General features: G+C 30.2%; 1 protein-coding gene across 1 annotated transcript; it reads left to right on the top strand.

Annotated features, from left to right (window-relative positions):
* The first annotated feature begins 13,880 nt into the window (after positions 1–13,880).
* On the top strand, positions 13,881–16,875 carry LOC120089861 (reactive Intermediate Deaminase A, chloroplastic-like). Its single transcript, XM_039047279.2, has 6 exons — positions 13,881–14,180; positions 14,909–15,024; positions 15,270–15,314; positions 15,411–15,484; positions 16,036–16,085; positions 16,537–16,875. Exons 1-6 carry the CDS (start codon positions 13,997–13,999, stop codon positions 16,629–16,631), a joined length of 564 nt encoding a protein of 187 aa, XP_038903207.1. The 5' UTR covers positions 13,881–13,996; the 3' UTR covers positions 16,632–16,875.
* Positions 16,876–17,529: the final 654 nt, after the last annotated feature.

Here is a 17,529-nt window from a genome sequence, read left to right as displayed (position 1 = left end):
AGGAAGCCGACATGATGTTGAAAAAGATAGGATGAAATCCGACCGAAATCAAAAGAAAATGCAAAGGTTTCAAATATGAAGAAGAAGAAGAGCGAAGGAAGAAGAGAAACACTCTTTCAGACTTTTGAAATTCTAAGGGAAAATTTGTAATTTAACGTATTTTGAAAACTTAATGGGTCAAAAAAACAAGTTTTTCAAAAAGGGTCCAAAATTCCAAAAACAACTTCCAAGAGGGTTAAAAATGTCAATTATCCATTACTCGTGAGTAATTAAAGTTTTTTTACTATGTCTTGCATGACTAATTGTTTGCCTCATTCTTTTGTAGGAATGAACCACTACTCATATTCGTGTTTTAGTTTATTATAGCTAAGGTAAGGAAGAAAGACATAATAGACCAACATGTAATAATCATACTATATACACTGAAAAGTCATTTATACCGTATTAATGGAAACACTTGTTATATGTGTTAGTTTGTTATATTCAATGCTTTAGTCGTTTTAATTGATTGTACAAGATTAATGCATTCTAACTGAATTTTCTTTTCTATCTAATGACAAATTGATTACACAAGTGGTTATTGGAAACAATTAATTATTTTAAGTTTTTCGGAGTTCTAGATTTATACCATTGCAATAATCCTTAACAATTGATGTCTACCAAAAATTGGGAATCTAAAATTCTAAGACCCCGTTTGGTAATGATTTGGTCTTTTAAGTTTTTATCTTTGAAAATTAAGTTTATAAACACTATTTACACCTTCAAATTTCTTTCCTTGTTATCTACTTTTTACCAATGGTTCAAAAAAACTAAGACAAATTTTGAAAACTAAAAAAGTAGCTTTTAGCAACTTATTTTTTGAGTTTTAAAATTTGGCTAAGAATTCAACCATTGTACTTAAAAAATGTGAAAATCATGGTAAAAAATGAAGAGGAAGTTGACTTAATTTTTAAAAATTAAAACAAAAAACAAAATGGTTACCAAACAAAGCCTAAGTTATTGGATTGTTTTGACATAGTTTTTGCTGAATTTAGGAAGGAATCTTATAAAATTGGAAAGAATTCATGTGGACCATTTCATTTTCGGTTTTGGTTTTCGAAAATTAAGCCTATTTTCTCCACATACCTTATAATGTTTTGCATCTTTCTCAAGTATAATAGTTGAATTCTTAGCCAAATTTCAAAAACAAAAACAACATTTTAAAAGCTACTTTTTCAGTTCTCAAATTTTGACTTATTTTTTAAAACTATTAGTAAAAAAGTAGATAACAAATGAAGAAATTTGGAGGTAAAATTAGTGTCTATAGGCTTAATTTTCAAAAACAAAAACAAAAAACAAAATGATTACAAAACGGGACCTAAATAATATTGATCCTTGATTTTGAGAGTTTTTCCTTATATGGTTTGTTTTTATGAGGTTTGAGGATGAAAATCTCATAATTGCAATTGCAATCGTGGCGAGCTATGTATAATTGTAAATAAGGCAAGAATATAATATCGAATTTCAATAATTTTGAAAAGAATTCTCTAGCAATTTCAGCTCTCCGTTTGTTAGCAATTTCAGCTCCGAAGAACTGATAGAAACCCTAACATTTGAAGACTATAAATAGGGCATGAAATAAGGATTCAAGATGCATGTTTTAGACTTCTTCACCAAGCATTCACTCCAATGTTCAATTCAAGCACTTTGTTTTGTATTTTTCTGTTACATCTCAAGAGTTCTTACTACTCTATTCATTCCATCCTCATTGAAAGGCTTAGAGTGTTGAAAACCCAACTCTTCTCATCAAAAGTTGAGTTGGGTTGATTATTGAGGACTGTTGTAGTAAGTTCCTTCCGGGCTTAGGATAGTTCTTTACATTGTAATTTGCAGCTTTTTGCACTTCAATGTCAACATTGTTTTGACTTATTTACCTTGTACTTCTCTTCATTTATCTTTACGGCTTTACCTAGTTTACAAGCCTTCTTCAATTTCCATTTGTGTACTTCCATTCCTATTAGATTAATACAAGTTTTTCCACTATTCTTTATCTTTACTATTTCTTTACTTTTATTATGTCTTCCAAATTTTCTTTATTGCTTTATTTTATTTTAACATGAGCTAAATTCTTCCTTGGAATTTAAATTTGTAAAAATCCAAAAAAGTAACTTTGCCTATTCTCATAGCATTATCTATTTTTATTGAATTTATTTCGATTATTAGTCTAGATTAACCACCTAGATTAGCATATAAAAGTTAACTTTAATACTGAAAGAGTTAAATCAATCTAGGAAAAAGCTTAGATGTAAGACTTTGTTTTTTATCTTTGACATAGGAAAAAACCTTTAGGATCATGGATTGTGTTCTAATTTATCTAAGTTTGCATTAGGCATAGGCATATATATTTAATGACATAGACTCCTAAAAATACTTCTTAGAAAGTTGAATAGGTGTTGAATCAGGTCCACCATGTTTAGTTTGAGTCAAAATTGCGAATGCATGAAAGGTAAAATTCTCCAATCAACTAGTATACACATGCTCGAATTCCTCCTTTCATTATTATTATCGTTTATTTCACAATCACCATTGTCTCTCACATTATTTTCTTATTACCTTCAATTACTCTCTCGAGGAAAATCTTGTTCATTTATAAAAAATTTGTCACATTAGTTCTCTTGGGTATGATACTTGGAATATTTTTTACTTATTACTTGTTAACATTTTGCATTTACACTAGAGATCAAAAGTATTTATTATTCACAAGGTTTAATTTTATACATGTGTTTTTGGGCCTCCATCAATGGTATCTCATATATTCTAAGATGACTCACATTAGAATTAACTTGATCAAGACTAATGTGATGTATCGGTTTAAATCATCAAACCTAAAGTAAAATTTGAAAAAGATAACACCAAATGGGTTAAAGAAACACAACTTTGTGATAACATTAATATGAGTTTTCAAGAGCACCACAAACTATTTCAAAGGCCAAATGATCGTTTAGAAAACCAAGAACCCAAATTTTTTCAAAAGTAAATAAATGAAAATTGGAGAAAATAAGATAATATACTACTACAAAACTAGGTTTTAATGCCGATTTAAAAATGACATTATAGGGGATAATGTTGGATGAAAACTGACATTGAAGATCGTGTTATAAAAGGTCTTTAATGTCTGTTATCTTTAATGTCAGTTTTAAACCGACATTATAACTGACCAAAATTTCAATGACAATTATCTTCAATGTCGATTGAAAATCGACGTTGTACACCATCTTCAATGTCAGTTGAAAATCGACATTGTACACCAATATTTTTTCAATAATTATCCGATAGTTTTTTAATGCCTCATTTTTTTAAAATGTCCAATCCATTTTTAATGTTGGTCAAAGAGTTAAAAACGACAATAAATGTCTTGTTTTGGGTCAGGAAATGTCTACCATCGTATTTTACTAAAAAATATTTGTTATAATGCGTGCTTGTTATATGATATGCATGTTTACTGTTCTACGTGGCAAGCCAACAATATTTCTTCCACCTACAAATGCAAATAACTCAAACCTAAAGTATAACAATAGACACAATAATACACTCTACCACAAAACTAAATACAAAGTTACCTAAAATACAATAACACACTTCCATAGAATTGCAATAAAGCACACTTCTATAGTATAGATAATAATTTGTCCATCCACAAACAACAATTAGTGCTTCCAATTCATTCTATAATTACTTATCAAATATGAATAGACACACTAACCAATACTTGTATATCGATAACATACTTACATAGAACAATAATTAAAATTATTATATCCAATACTCATATGGAACCACCCGTCTCTCTAAAACTACAATCAGAAATACCAAATACTTCTATAATATTAATAATCATTTCTCCCTTCGCAAACATCAATTAGTACTTCCAAGAGTACTTACACCAAATACACATAAACAAAAAAAACTACATAAAATCTTCCAATAAAAAGATCATGGTTAGATTAATAATTTGTCTATCCACAAACAACTATTAGTACTTCAGATTCATTCTAAACTTGCATATTTTACTCAAAACTCATCAATATTCATTCTAAACTAACAATGACTTTTGCTGGGACATTCATAACTCTTTTCTTTAAATTTTATAAAGCTTCCATCTTGACGTACCACAAATGGGGCATACATTTGCATCAGAGAGTTCTTTTTTAAACAAGCAACAATCATTGCTACATGCATGAATCTTCTCGTACTTCATTCTAAGAGTACACAAAATCTTTTTTGCTTGATAAGTAGACGTTGGAATTTCATTAGGACTAGGTAATATGTCATGAATTAATTCCAACAACTCAGTGAAACTCTTATCGCTCCATCCAAATTTAGCTTTCAAATTATATAACTTTACCAATGTAGACATTTTGGTAAAAGTTTTACAATTTGGATATAATGGTTTCTTTGCAACATCTAATAATTCTTCAAAATTATCAGATTTGTTATTAAAATAGTTGTGTACATCCTCAAACATTCCGATTGTGTCGTCAATATCAACATCATCCTTATCAACTTCTTCTCTTTCACAAGTAAACACACTTTCATTATTTCTCTTGATCGATAATTATTCACCGTGAAAAATCCATGTATGATAACTTTGATATATACCATTATAAAAATAAGTAATTTGACTTTCCTTTCATGTATCACAAATTGTGTATGTTTCTCATTTTGACTTCAAACAACTCTTAGCTTGTAAGCAACATCAAATGAATAATGTTGGTAGAGGAAACTTGCACGCTGGCCTAGAGTTCTTCTTTTGGCACACTTCTTTGGTCTAGACGCCATCGTTAGAGCTAACTTGTCGGAGAGTACTTGCATTGGAGTGGTTGACTATTGATCGTGTCATGAGCCACATCACCTACCACATCATCACAACATCAAGATTTTTCCTTGGTTTTATTTTGGCCATAACTTCCTTGTTTGAGTTTTGATTTAAGTGATTCAAATGGTGTTGGATTCGTTATTTCGAACTCTACACAATGGACTCTTCAAAACACTAACATTGTTAATGAATAAAAGTAGATTTTTTAATCATCAAAATAATTAATTAATTAATTTAGAATTAAGGACAAAAAGCTAACATTTTGTACTCAACCAACCAAAACTCCACTATTTTATTGTTTTCGCAAATTTACAGTTGAGAAATTGATTAAATTAGTTCCCTTGGGATTCAACATGGTACCACTTGTTCTACAAGGCTAGAACAATGAGATCAATCTCATTATTTCGATGGGTCTGACAATCCAATCACCCTTGGTATACGATATAGATAAACAGTTTTCATCCATATATTAAAGAATAAAGATAATGATATTCTTTTTTTAATTTTTTCCTGAAAAGGTTAAGGATACTATTGCATCTTTTGAAAGTTGATAGATATTCTGAAATAAGTTATAACTAATCATTATGTCCATATACCAAAGATAAACATATTTCTTTTATGTTTTTTTTAACTTTAAGGATATTATCAAAACTTTTGAATGTGAAGAGGTATTTTTGAAACACAATATTAATAATTTTTATCCAAAACTAACGCTAAGAATACTTTTTAATTTTTTTAAAGTTTAGGGGTATTATTGAGGGGTTAAAAATAAAGTATAAAGTTTAGGGGTATACAAAGACATTCTAATAATCATCTATATGTCATTTTGACTTCAATGGAAGTAAAAAACATCAATAAGTTTCTGATTCTAACTTCAAACAACTCTTAACTAGTAAACAACATCAAATGAATAATATTGACAAAGGAAACTCACATGCCTAGTGTTCCTCCAGGCCACTCATCTGCTTTGGATATGTCACAAGATGACTTGTGTGAGAATATTCGCATTGGAGTAGTGCCGAGCCGAATACGTTTCGATATAGAAGTTAGCTCAAGAGGTATTTAGCTCGACCAAGTATAGAGAAAATTGTCTATTCCTTGAGGTTGTTTGTGTTGAGTTATTTATAAGGTATATCCACTAACTCTACTTAGGAATATGTGCAATAATAGTGATGTTAGAATAGGTGTGACCCTCTAGGTTGTAAATTGTCAACGGCAAGCTCAACTACATCAATTTCTCTTTGGTGAAATTTTACAATCTTGGCCTGTCGACTTAAAACCCAAAGGTTTAACTTTTCCTTTTATGATGCTCCAACCCCTATGCAGGCAACCCTCAACGAAGATCATTCTCATTCGATTGGTTCCAGATTTTGATTTGAAACAATTCTTAATTAGTATACATCATCAACCAAATAACATTTTCATTTCAATGAATTTTCATTCTAATTTCAAATAAACAAACAAGACTTAAGTATAATTTTAAAAGTTGATATTTTAACTTGAAAAGAATAAAAATAATATTGAAACAAGGAAAAAGTTTAAGTAGGAACCAAAGTTTTTTTTTTTAAAAAAAAAAAAAAAAAAAAAAAAAAAAAAAAATTATACAAATTACTCTTAAACTTTGTACTTTGTATTCAAAATACCTTTTAACTTTCAAAAGTTTAAAAAATATTTTTAACCTTTCAAAATGAATTAAAAAATACCCTTGCCATTAGCTTTTATGAAAAGCCTTAGTGTTTTATGTCAAAACTATCCCTGAACTTTCAAGAGTTTAAAAAATTCCCTAAACTTAAAAAAAAAAAAAATTAAAAAATACTCTTATTGTTATATAAACAGAAAGAACTCGTTACTGTCATCTTACTTCTCTATTTTCTTTTTTTTTTTTCTCCCTTCTCTTATTCAATACCCTCTTACTACTCCACATTTTTTTTTTGTTATCTATTTGAATTTTTTTTTATCTAAAACTAAATAAATAAAATTGCACACTTAACTCAAAGTATATCGACTATAATAAGAATAAAGAGAATAATTGAAGCACCAAAGAATTTTAGGACTAAAATTTTTAAACAAAGTTGTGCGTTAGTAATTGAGTGTGTTAATATCCAAATTTTTTTTAATTATTATTTGACTATTTATCATTTTCGTATGTTTTGAAGAGATTTTGACTTTGGAATTTTGTGGAATTTTATGTTTTAACTTAAAATTTATTTATTTATTTATTTATTTTTTGCTAAGAAATTTGGTATAAGAGTTAGAAAAAAAAAAAGGAGAAAATGAGATTATATATATAGAAACAAATGAAGGATATCTATATAATTTGTTTTAAAATTAGTTATTCAACTTGAGAAAAATTCAAACAAATTTTCATCATACTAACTATATGAGCTTTTTTACTTTTTTTTTTTTTTTTTTTGTAAGATATTAATCATTTCTATTCATATAGTAACAATTTTAAGGGTATTTTTGAAACTTTTAAAAGTTTAGGGGTATTTTTTAAATAAGTCATTAATGGTCTCTATCCAAACTAAAGTATTTTTAATTCTTTTTTAAAGTTTAAAGGTATTTTTTAAACTTTTGACAATTTATGAGTATTTTTTTACACAAAGTATAAAATTGAACTATATTTTTTTATAATTTAGCACCAAAAAAAAAAAAAGGTTGTAGGGTATAGGAAAATTGGATAATAATAACATAGTGAGATTTGGGGATTCGTTTGGATATATAGCAAAAATAAGAAACATTAAGGGGGCGTTTGGGGCAATGGTTATCATCAAAATATAATAACCATCTTTTGCTACAGTAAAAGATATTTCAAAACCTCTAATTAGTTACGGTCAACACTATTTCAAAACCTCCATTTGCTACAGTGTTTATTATTTATTACAGTTTTTACTATTTTACCTTCATCATTTTTTTATTATTTGTTATAGTATTTACTATTTCGTTCTCAAACTAAAATAGCTTACACCTCAAACACATAATATTATAATCAAATTAAAATAATCTACACCCCAAACGCAAACTATTATAACTCAATTATAATAACCTAGGACTATAATAACTAACTTATTGTCTCAAACGTCCCCTAAGATTTTTAGCAAATCAATTGTACAGCACGTGGTCCATCTTCCTTAATTCCAAGATTACCCTTAATGGGTTCCAAAAATGCCCTCAACATAAGTTAGCAGATTTGAATCACGATGTTCCTTACTTTTCTCTTTAGTCCGATTTGAATTTAAAAATCTAATATATCTACTTGATATATAAATATATTGAATTTATTTGTGGATTTGATTAGAGAAGCAAAGGGAAACGTGGGAGATGGAGGCAAAGTTTGAGAATTTTGGAAAGGGTTTTGATCTGGAATATTTTATAGGGATTGTGCCACCATTTCATGAATTGTTAAACCTTGGAGACTCTCAACCTTCATGGAAGATGGTTTTTGGAACTTTTCCTCCTCAACATACTCTACACTAGGAAGAAGCATTTTTTTTTCATTCTTTTTAGTCTCTTTGATCGCTATTTCCTTCCATATCTCAATCATGACAGAATTGTAATTTGTTGCTTAAAAGAATTATGGAATAGCAAAGAGGTTTGGATGATTTTTCCTCCTTTCCAAACGACATTAGATGCAAAAGTAGTAAGAATTACGTAGAACCAGAACATTGCAAGGTAAAAGAGTTTCTTATTCAAGTTACCTGATGATCCTTTTTTTGCTATGTTGAATTGACGAAGTTGACGATCATCCATATCGCAAGGTGACTCTTTAAATACATCGTTCTTTTCTTATTAGTTCTTTCTTCGGTTAGACATTTGTCGATAGGTTTTTTTCCCTTCTTTTCTTTAGGCTTACAATGTATTTCCTTATTTGATTTGGTAGATTCATAAAGAAAATAAGTTAAATAGGGATAAATTTGTTTGATTACGATCTACTTACATTTGGTAGATTTTGGAAGTTGTATTTCTTCATATAATATTGTTGGAGTCTTTTTATTAGAAGACAAGTCATATGTTTCACGGATGTACTGAGTCATTGATCTTAGCCATACACATTCTCGACTAGCCTCATGAATTGCAAGAATTTCAGCATGATTTGAGGAAGTGGTCGTTATTGTCTGTTGCACCGATCGCCATGATATAACAGTTCCTCCATATGCGAACAGATAACATGTTTGAGATCTAGCTTTGTATGTGGATCAGATAAATATCCAGAATCTGTATAACCAACTAGATCAAAATTTGATTTATTTGAATAAAATAAACTCATATCGATTGTTCCTTGGAGATAACGAGGTATATGCTTAATTCTGCTCCAATGTCTTTTTGTTGGAAAAGAACTATATCTTGCTAATAGACTTACTGAAAATGCAATATATGGTCTTGTATTATTAGCAAGATACATAACTGCACCAATTGCACTAAAATATGATACTTCAGGACTAAAAAGTTCTTTAGTTCCATTGGAATATTTAATGGATGTGCTAAATCTTTTCAAAAAAATTTATGTATAAGTTGACTGGTGAATAAATATTTCATCTGCTAAATGCTCAATTTGTAAACCAAGGCAAAATTTTATTTTTCTAAGATCTTTCTTCTCAAATTCTTTCTTAAGATATTCTATTGCCTTCGAAAGCTCTTCAGTAGTTCCAATTATATTCAAGTCATCAACATATATAGTTATAATAAAAAATTATGATTATGATTTCTTTATAAAAACACATGACCATATTGGATTATTTTGATATCCTTCTTTCAATAAATATCCACTCAGGCAATTGTACCACATCCATCCTGATTGTTTTTCTGTAACTTTATTGAATACCATTCCCGGGAATTTGATGTATATGTTTCAAGTATCTTGAATCCTTCTGGGATTCTCATGAGATCCATATAAATATGTTGTGACTATCGTGACTTTTATACACAGTCAAGCTAATAAAATATCTTAATGTAATTGCATTCACCATTGAAGAATATATCTTCTCAAAATCAATACCAGGTCTTTGTGAAAAATATTGTGCAACTAGTCTTGCTTTATATTTTGTGACTTCATTATTTATTTCTTTTCCTCACAAATACTCATTTGTATCCCACAGGTTTAACAACATTTGGTGTTTGGACTATTGGTTCAAAAACCTGACGTTTTGAATGTGGGTTTAATTCTGCCTTGATTGTTTCTTTCCGTTGAAACCAATCTTTTCTATGTCAACATTCTTCAACAGATTTTGGTTCAGGATCCTCATTTTCAAATATAATATCAAGAGCAACATTATATGAAAAAATGTATCAATAATTACATTAGTTCGATTCCATCTTTTTCTTGTCATGACATAGTTTATTGAAATCTCATTATTATCTTTAGGTATTTCACTTTCTTCACTAGTCATATCAAGGATTTCTTTATGGGTATTTACATCCTCAACCAAGTCTTTTCCACTATTAGTCATTTTTCATTTTCGAGGATTTTTATCTTTAGAACCACTGGTCTACTACGCTTCTGGCAACCACTGGTCTACTATGCTTCTGGCGTGTTCCAGACTCATTAGTGACAACTTGTTGTGTTATGGTATTATTTTTTTGTGGAACATTTGCAGCTGGTATATGTGACTTAGTTACTTTCTTTGCATCTATAAATGTATATGGTAATTGATTTGTTATATTTTTCAAATGAATTATTTTATGAACTTCAAGTTCATAATGATCTACATGGGAATCTAAATGAGACAATAACGATGTATTCCATGTAATTTCTTTTTCTAATTTCTTAATTCCTCCCCCTAATGTTGGAAAATTGATCTCATTAAAATAACAATCAGCAAATCTGTAGTAAATACATCACCCGTCAGGGGTTTAAGATATTTAATAATTGATGGAGAATTATATCCAATATATATTCCCAACCTCCTTTGAGGACTCATCTTAGTGCATTGTGGTGGAGCAATTGGAACATATACTGTACACCCAAAAATTCTCGGATGGAAAATATTTTGCTCGTGACCATAACTTAATTGTAATGGCGAGTATTTATGATAAGCTACTGGCCTAATGCGTACAAGTGACGTTGACGTTGCATGCAAAATAACATGTCTCGATACGAAGCTTAGCTTTCATAAGTAATGGTCTTGCAATTAATTGCAAACGTTTTATAAATAATTCTGCTAAACTATTTTGTGTATGAACATGAGCTACATGATATTCAACACTTATCACAATTGACATACAATAATTATCAAAAGTTTGGGATGTAAATTCACCAGCATTATCAAGACGAATGGTCTTAATTGTATAATGAAGAAATTGTGCTCTTAACTTAATTATTAGAGCAAGTAATCTTGCAAATACAAGATTTCGGCTTGATAATAAACACACGTGTGACCATTTGCTGGATGCATCTATTAATACCATAAAATATCTAAATGGTCTACTTTGTGGGTTAATGAGTCTACATATATCACCATGAATTAATTCGTTATAAAAATGCAGGTGACTCAGTCCTCATTTTAGCTGATGATAGTCTAATTATCAATTTTCCTTAAAAGCAAGCATCACATGATAATTCATTAGATTGAAGAATCTCCTGGTTCTTCAATGGGTACCCATTTGAATTCTCAATAATTCTCTTCATCATTATAGATCCTAGATGACCCAATCAGTCATGCCAAAGTGTAAATATGTCTGGATTCATGAACTTCAGGTTCATTGTTGCATATGTTTCAATTACTCGTATATGAGTATAATACAATCCAGAAAATAAAGCAGACAACTCTTCCAATATACGTTTTTTATTTGAGACAGTGGATGTGATATATAGATATTCCACATTATTCTTACTATCAATCTCAATATGATAACAGTTGCAACGTATATCTTTAAAACTTAGAAGATTTCTCTTTGATTGACTAGAGAACAATGCATTGTCCATTATAAATTTTGTTCCTCTAGGAAAAATAATATTTACTTTTCCAAAACCTTTGATCAAGTTTGCAGAATCTGATATTGTATTTACTTTTACTTTCAACATTGTCAATTTGAAAAATTATTTTTTATTTGTAAGTATTGTGTGTGTAGTTGCACTGTCTGCCAACCATAGATCTTCTTTGCTCATTTTTTAAACACCCAACATATGAAAATGATCCATGTTTTTTCACTAAAAAAAAATAATTACAATAAGAAAAACAACATTTAGAATATACAAAAGTTACTAAAAAAAACATGAAGATAGATAAAAGAAAATAATAACAGTAAGTCTAGATATTCTCAAAATCAAAAGAAACACTTGATATTCCATCAAGTGCGCCAATCTTCTCTTCAGGAGATTTAAAGAAGTCTGCTACATCCAAATTTGTCATATAGGATGGGTTAAATATATCATTATCACAAAATTTGCTTCCACATTTCCCCTTTTTCCTTCAGGGAGGCTTGATAAAGGTCAACTAAGTGTTTTGATGTACGACAGGTATGTGACCAATGCCCAGTGATTCCGTATTGGAAGCATTTATTTTCAATATTTTTTTTAACTCTTATCATGTGGAGCTTTTCCTTTGTGATCATCATTTTGTGTGATTTTTTTGAAATTTGAATGATTAAAACGATCACCACGAAAATAATAATTATTTCTTCTTCTGCCACGGTCATGACCTCTACCTCGACCACGATTATTATTAAAATTCACAGCATTCACTTTAGGGAATGACGTCGTTCCAATTGGTCAAGATTCACGATTTTATCAATAACTCATTATTTTGTTCGGCCACGAGAAGACATGAAATTAATTCAGAATACTATTTAAAATTCTTTTCTCAATATTGCTGCTGCAAGAGCATATTCAAGACATGAAATGTAGAAAATGTCTTCTCTAACATGTCAGCATCAATAGTTTTTTCTCCGCATAACAACAATTTTGAACTGATTTTAAATAATGCTAAATTATAATCACTTACTGATTTAAAATCTTGTAACCGCAAATTCATTACTCATAACGAGTTTTAGGAAGAATAACTGTGTTTTGATGATCATACCTTTCTTTCAAAATTTTCCACAAGATATAGGGATATTTTATTGTAAGATACTCCATTTTTAATTCCTCGTGGAGATGATGACGAAGAAAAATCATAGCTTTTGCTTTGTCTTGCCTGGAAGTCGTATTTTCGACATAGAGCACTCATGACAAATAATTATTGCCATTAATGTCAAGCTGTGAATTCTAATTTTGTAAGATTTGTCATGACAACACTATCACACAATATTGTATTTATATTAGAAATTTAATAGATATTGAATATGCAAAATAACATTAAATTTATTCATTATAACGAAAAGGAAAAAACCGACATACCTTTAGGACCTACCTTTAGCGGAGAAAATAATAGGAGCTCGTAGTTGTGAAATTGAGGAGCACGACGGAAACACGGATATAGAGAAAATATAATATAATAATATTAAATATATATAATATAATATAAAATAAAATAACTAAAAACACAAAATAACTAAAATTATAAAATTGGATAATATGAAAATTAGTGAAATTTTGAAGTGGACAATGTATGTGTGATTTTGAGATCTACCAAATGTCACTATTTATAAACAAAATGCACGGATAATATGAAGGGTAACATATGACAAGATACTAAGCAATGAGCATCTATTTACTATTATAATATTCATAATATAAAATAGATTTTTTTTCTTTTATTTTTTTTTTTATGGATTTGGTAGATTCGTAGGAAGCTAAATAAAATTAGCTTAACTAAATCTTTGTTTTCCTTTTATATTCTCAAATCTTTTTTTAACTAAATCTGGTAAGTTAGATTTTTTTTTGGAATTATTGTTATAATATTCTGGAAATAGTTCAATTTTGAGTATTTTAGTATGTTTCTAATTAATATTTTGAGTTTATGGGTATATTCGTCTTCTACTAATTAGTATTTTTTATTTATAAAATTCGTTTGGCTATATTTATAATTTTGAAACTTTTTTACTATTTTTTTTAAATAAATATTTAATTTTTGCTATTTATGTTGTTAGCCAGTATTTATATATTTTCTAATTTGGCCAAATGCTATTACCCAACAATAGTTAGCGAGCGGCTGAGTGCGAAGAGTGAGGACAGCAAGACCGAGACGATCAGAGAGAACAGAAATGGCTTGGTGTGCGGCTCGGACCTTTCACATGCCGGCGTTTGACGTCACTGCACTGCGCTCCAAGACTCCCTTAGCCGTGGGCGTCGGTTGCGCTTCGGTGGCCGGAACCACCTTGTGGCGATCTTCCTCAACTTCCAAGCGCCAAATGCCCTTCGCATCCCTAGGCATTTCCACCGATACTAGTACGCTCTCACTTCTCTGCTTCTTCTTTCTCTTTCTGTTTGGTCGTCGATCAATTTTTTTTTGTTACGGATTGTTCATTGCTTTCTTCTGTTGCCATGTACTCTCGTTTTGCTGAAATCTTGACGGATTTTATAGGGTTTATTTTGTGTTTCAGCTGAGTAGCTATTAAAACTTTGAAATAGGGCCTTTCTATGCGATTAGGTTTAAGCTTGGGGAGGGAATGTAGTAGATTGATGTTCTTCCCCGTTTCTAAGTAAGAAATTTTGTAATATTGGAAAATTATAGTAGTTTGTTCGAAATGCGCAGCTATTTTTGAGTTCTTTTCTTCTTGAATTTAGAAACCTGCTTCTCAAGTATTGGAGATGTTATAGAATGGTATATTTCTCACAAAAGCTCTAGGGCGTTTGATGAGCGGGAATAATTATTTGGGAACAAAGTTGCAATGACATCCTAAATCTACAAAAGTAATTAAAATAAAGATGAAATTGGGACATTTAAAATCTAAATTTTATTACACAGCTTAAACAACCTATGAAAAAATTGGATAGCTTTTTCTTTTTTAGTCTAGTTGTATCAGAGCAAATAGTTATTCTTTGAAGGCTCGATGATAATTCTTCCTTGGGGGAACAATTGAATAGTTATTCTTTCCTAATTGTTTCTGTTGAATGTTTATAACTGATGTATAACCACCCTGTCCAACCCATAATATCAACTTCTTGCGTGGCAGGTATCAAGGAAGCTGTTCAGACTGACAAGGCTCCAGCGGCATTAGGGCCATATTCTCAGGCTATCAAAGCCAACAACCTTCTCTTTGTGTCTGGTTGCCTAGGTCTAAATCCTGAGGTAGCTTCATCTTTTTGTTATTTATTGTTATTTTCTATTTGATTGTGGTTATGAGTGACTGAGTGAGTAGATTAAGTGGGTTTTTGGATGTCGACTTTAGCATGGCTTGAAAGGTAGAATATTTTTCAATATTTCTGGTGAAATATTGAAAAAAGAAACATAAGGTTAAAGTAGGTTGCTGTGTGGGCAAACGTGCACATTATTAAGCTGCCTAATGGAATGTGTATTTTCATGTTCTAATGTAGACAGGGAAATTTGTCTCAGATGATGTTGAAGACCAAACGGAGCAGGTATGTCCATTGATTGTGGTGCCTGCTTGTATCATGTCCATGCAGATTAAATGTTTGCGCTGAATATCAAGAATTCTAAGTCAATGAAATTTACAGGTTCTCAAAAATATGGGTGAAATATTGAAAGCTGGAGGTGCCAGCTATTCTTCCGTGGTTAAGACAACTATCATGTATGAACTTTTGGCCTCTTTTCTCTATGATCATAATATCTTTGCTCTATTAATATCTGAGAACTCGGGAGTTGTTTCGTAGTTGTTCAAAAAATGGTTTTATGCTTGTCTACCCAACCATCACTGCTGACAAGTATTTCTGAGGGTCTAGATCCTGTTTTATTCTATTTATCAAACTTTCTGTCCTAGCCTTTCAACTTTGTAATAAAAATCATCTGTCTTTGTTATTAGTTTTGTATAATTTCTTCAACAGAAACTTCACAAAGTACATCTTTTTCCAATTTACTTGATGAGTAGATATCCACGTGACTAGTATTTGAAGTGCGGAGACTTAAAAATAATGGGTATGGAAATTTATGGACAAAAGTAGAATTTAAACCTATTGCAAGAAATTGTCATCTGTTATGAGAGAACTACACATAGAAGATGCAAGATGTTTTATAGACATTGTTTTCAATCAAATAATAATTCAAAAAGTATTGAAAGCGACTCTCAGAACTCTCCCATGTTTTTGTTGTGATTCAGTTCCTTCTTCACAATTTGTCTTGCAGGTTGGCTGATCTGAAGGACTTCAAGAAAGTTAATGAGATATATGGTAAATGTAAGTTTTGTTAAACTGGACCTCTAATCTCTCTGTAATCAAATGCTAAGCATTTAGCTTAGATAGGCCCGTATAATCTCTGTCTCCATTACAGTTCAACTTTAGTTTCTAGCGTATAGTTTATTTGAGTGAATTTGAAAAGTACAACTTCAACGAATTTTGTATGTGCTTCTACTTGGAGATAAAGATGGTACTTTTTCTTTATAACAATTTACTTAGCTTTGTGCAATCCCACTTGCTGGTAACTTTGATACATTGGTTTGTAGTTTTCTTTTGGGTCACATGATAATAGGTTGATGTTTCATTTACCGAAGGATAATTGAAGTCATAGTGAATTTATAATTCTTTCTATGTTGCCTTGATATATTCTCTTGAGGTGAGGATACTAAAAAGTTTGTGACGTCCTCAGATTGACACTGGTTTTCACTTTATTGGCTAATTTTTATTGTAGATTTTCCGTCGCCTTCTCCAGCTCGGTCAACATATCAGGTTGCAGCATTGCCTTTGGATGCTAAGGTCGAAATTGAGTGCATTGCTACACTTTGAACTCTTACCTAATTTCAGGTACCCCAGTTTCCAAGACAGCATAAGTTAATAAGATGGAGATATCAATCACAGGAACACCCCAAATCCATTTTGGCTTTTGTATTCTCTGAGGCTTTCTTGTTACAGTATTTTGTAAGCACTAGACATAAAAATCAAAGTCGTACGTACTTTTTACCATTGAAAATTAAAGTTAGATGAACCATATTGATTGTTGCAGATTACATGAATGTCTTCTTTTGTAAAATGTGTTATTTGTTTAGCAATTAAGCCTTCGGAGTTGTTGGGGGTGGAGTCGAATTACATGAGGTTTGGAGTTAGTTGTGTTTGAGGTGTATAGCTATTTAGTCTAGAGTTATGAAGTATGTATTTGGGATGTAGAGATGAGTTATTAAGTTACGGGTATCTGGTTATGTTTTTGTGAGCTAAAAAAGTACGATTTCTTGTAGTTAGTTTTATTTAACTTTTTGTTTAACCTTCAATTTTGCACAATTTTTCAAATTTTTACCACAATTGAAATGTGATTAACCTTCATACGTTTTTTTACAATTTTTTATATGTAATCATTGTACTAAAGGTAGACAAAATACTTTTTGTTTCATACAAACAACAAAGTTGTAATATATTTTCACATTAGTGGAATGTGTGCATGTAATAGGCACAAAAAAGGATAAAAAGTAGGTCATCAAGGGTTTAGGGGTTTTATAGATCTTTTGTCAAATTGTAGATTAAGATTTATTAAGTGAGTATGTTGGTGTCGAGAATACAATTAAAGCTTTATATTAGTTAGATAAAAGATGATTTTGAGGATATAAGAAAGAACAAGTATCATCAATCGTACAAGGCTTTTTGGATGAAACCAAAAGTAAAGCCACGAGGGTATAAACTATGATATAAGACC

The sequence above is a fragment of the Benincasa hispida genome, chromosome 11 (assembly GCF_027475165.1).
Source record: "Benincasa hispida cultivar pf3 chromosome 11, pf3_genome.v1.1, whole genome shotgun sequence".
NCBI lineage: Eukaryota > Viridiplantae > Streptophyta > Magnoliopsida > Cucurbitales > Cucurbitaceae > Benincasa > Benincasa hispida.
The sequence above is the reverse complement of the archived record's forward strand: the minus strand, read 5'-3'. Positions and strand labels throughout refer to the sequence as shown.

Excerpts from the sequence above, each read along its gene's own strand:
- LOC120089861 (XM_039047279.2), top strand. The coding sequence starts at position 13,997 with ATGGCTTGGTGTGCGGCTCGGACCTTTCACATGCCGGCGTTTGACGTC. Across the intron at positions 15,315-15,410 it reads TTGAAGACCAAACGGAGCAG|GTTCTCAAAAATATGGGTGA; the intron begins GTATGTCCATTG and ends TGAAATTTACAG. Across the intron at positions 16,086-16,536 it reads TAATGAGATATATGGTAAAT|ATTTTCCGTCGCCTTCTCCA; the intron begins GTAAGTTTTGTT and ends TTTTTATTGTAG.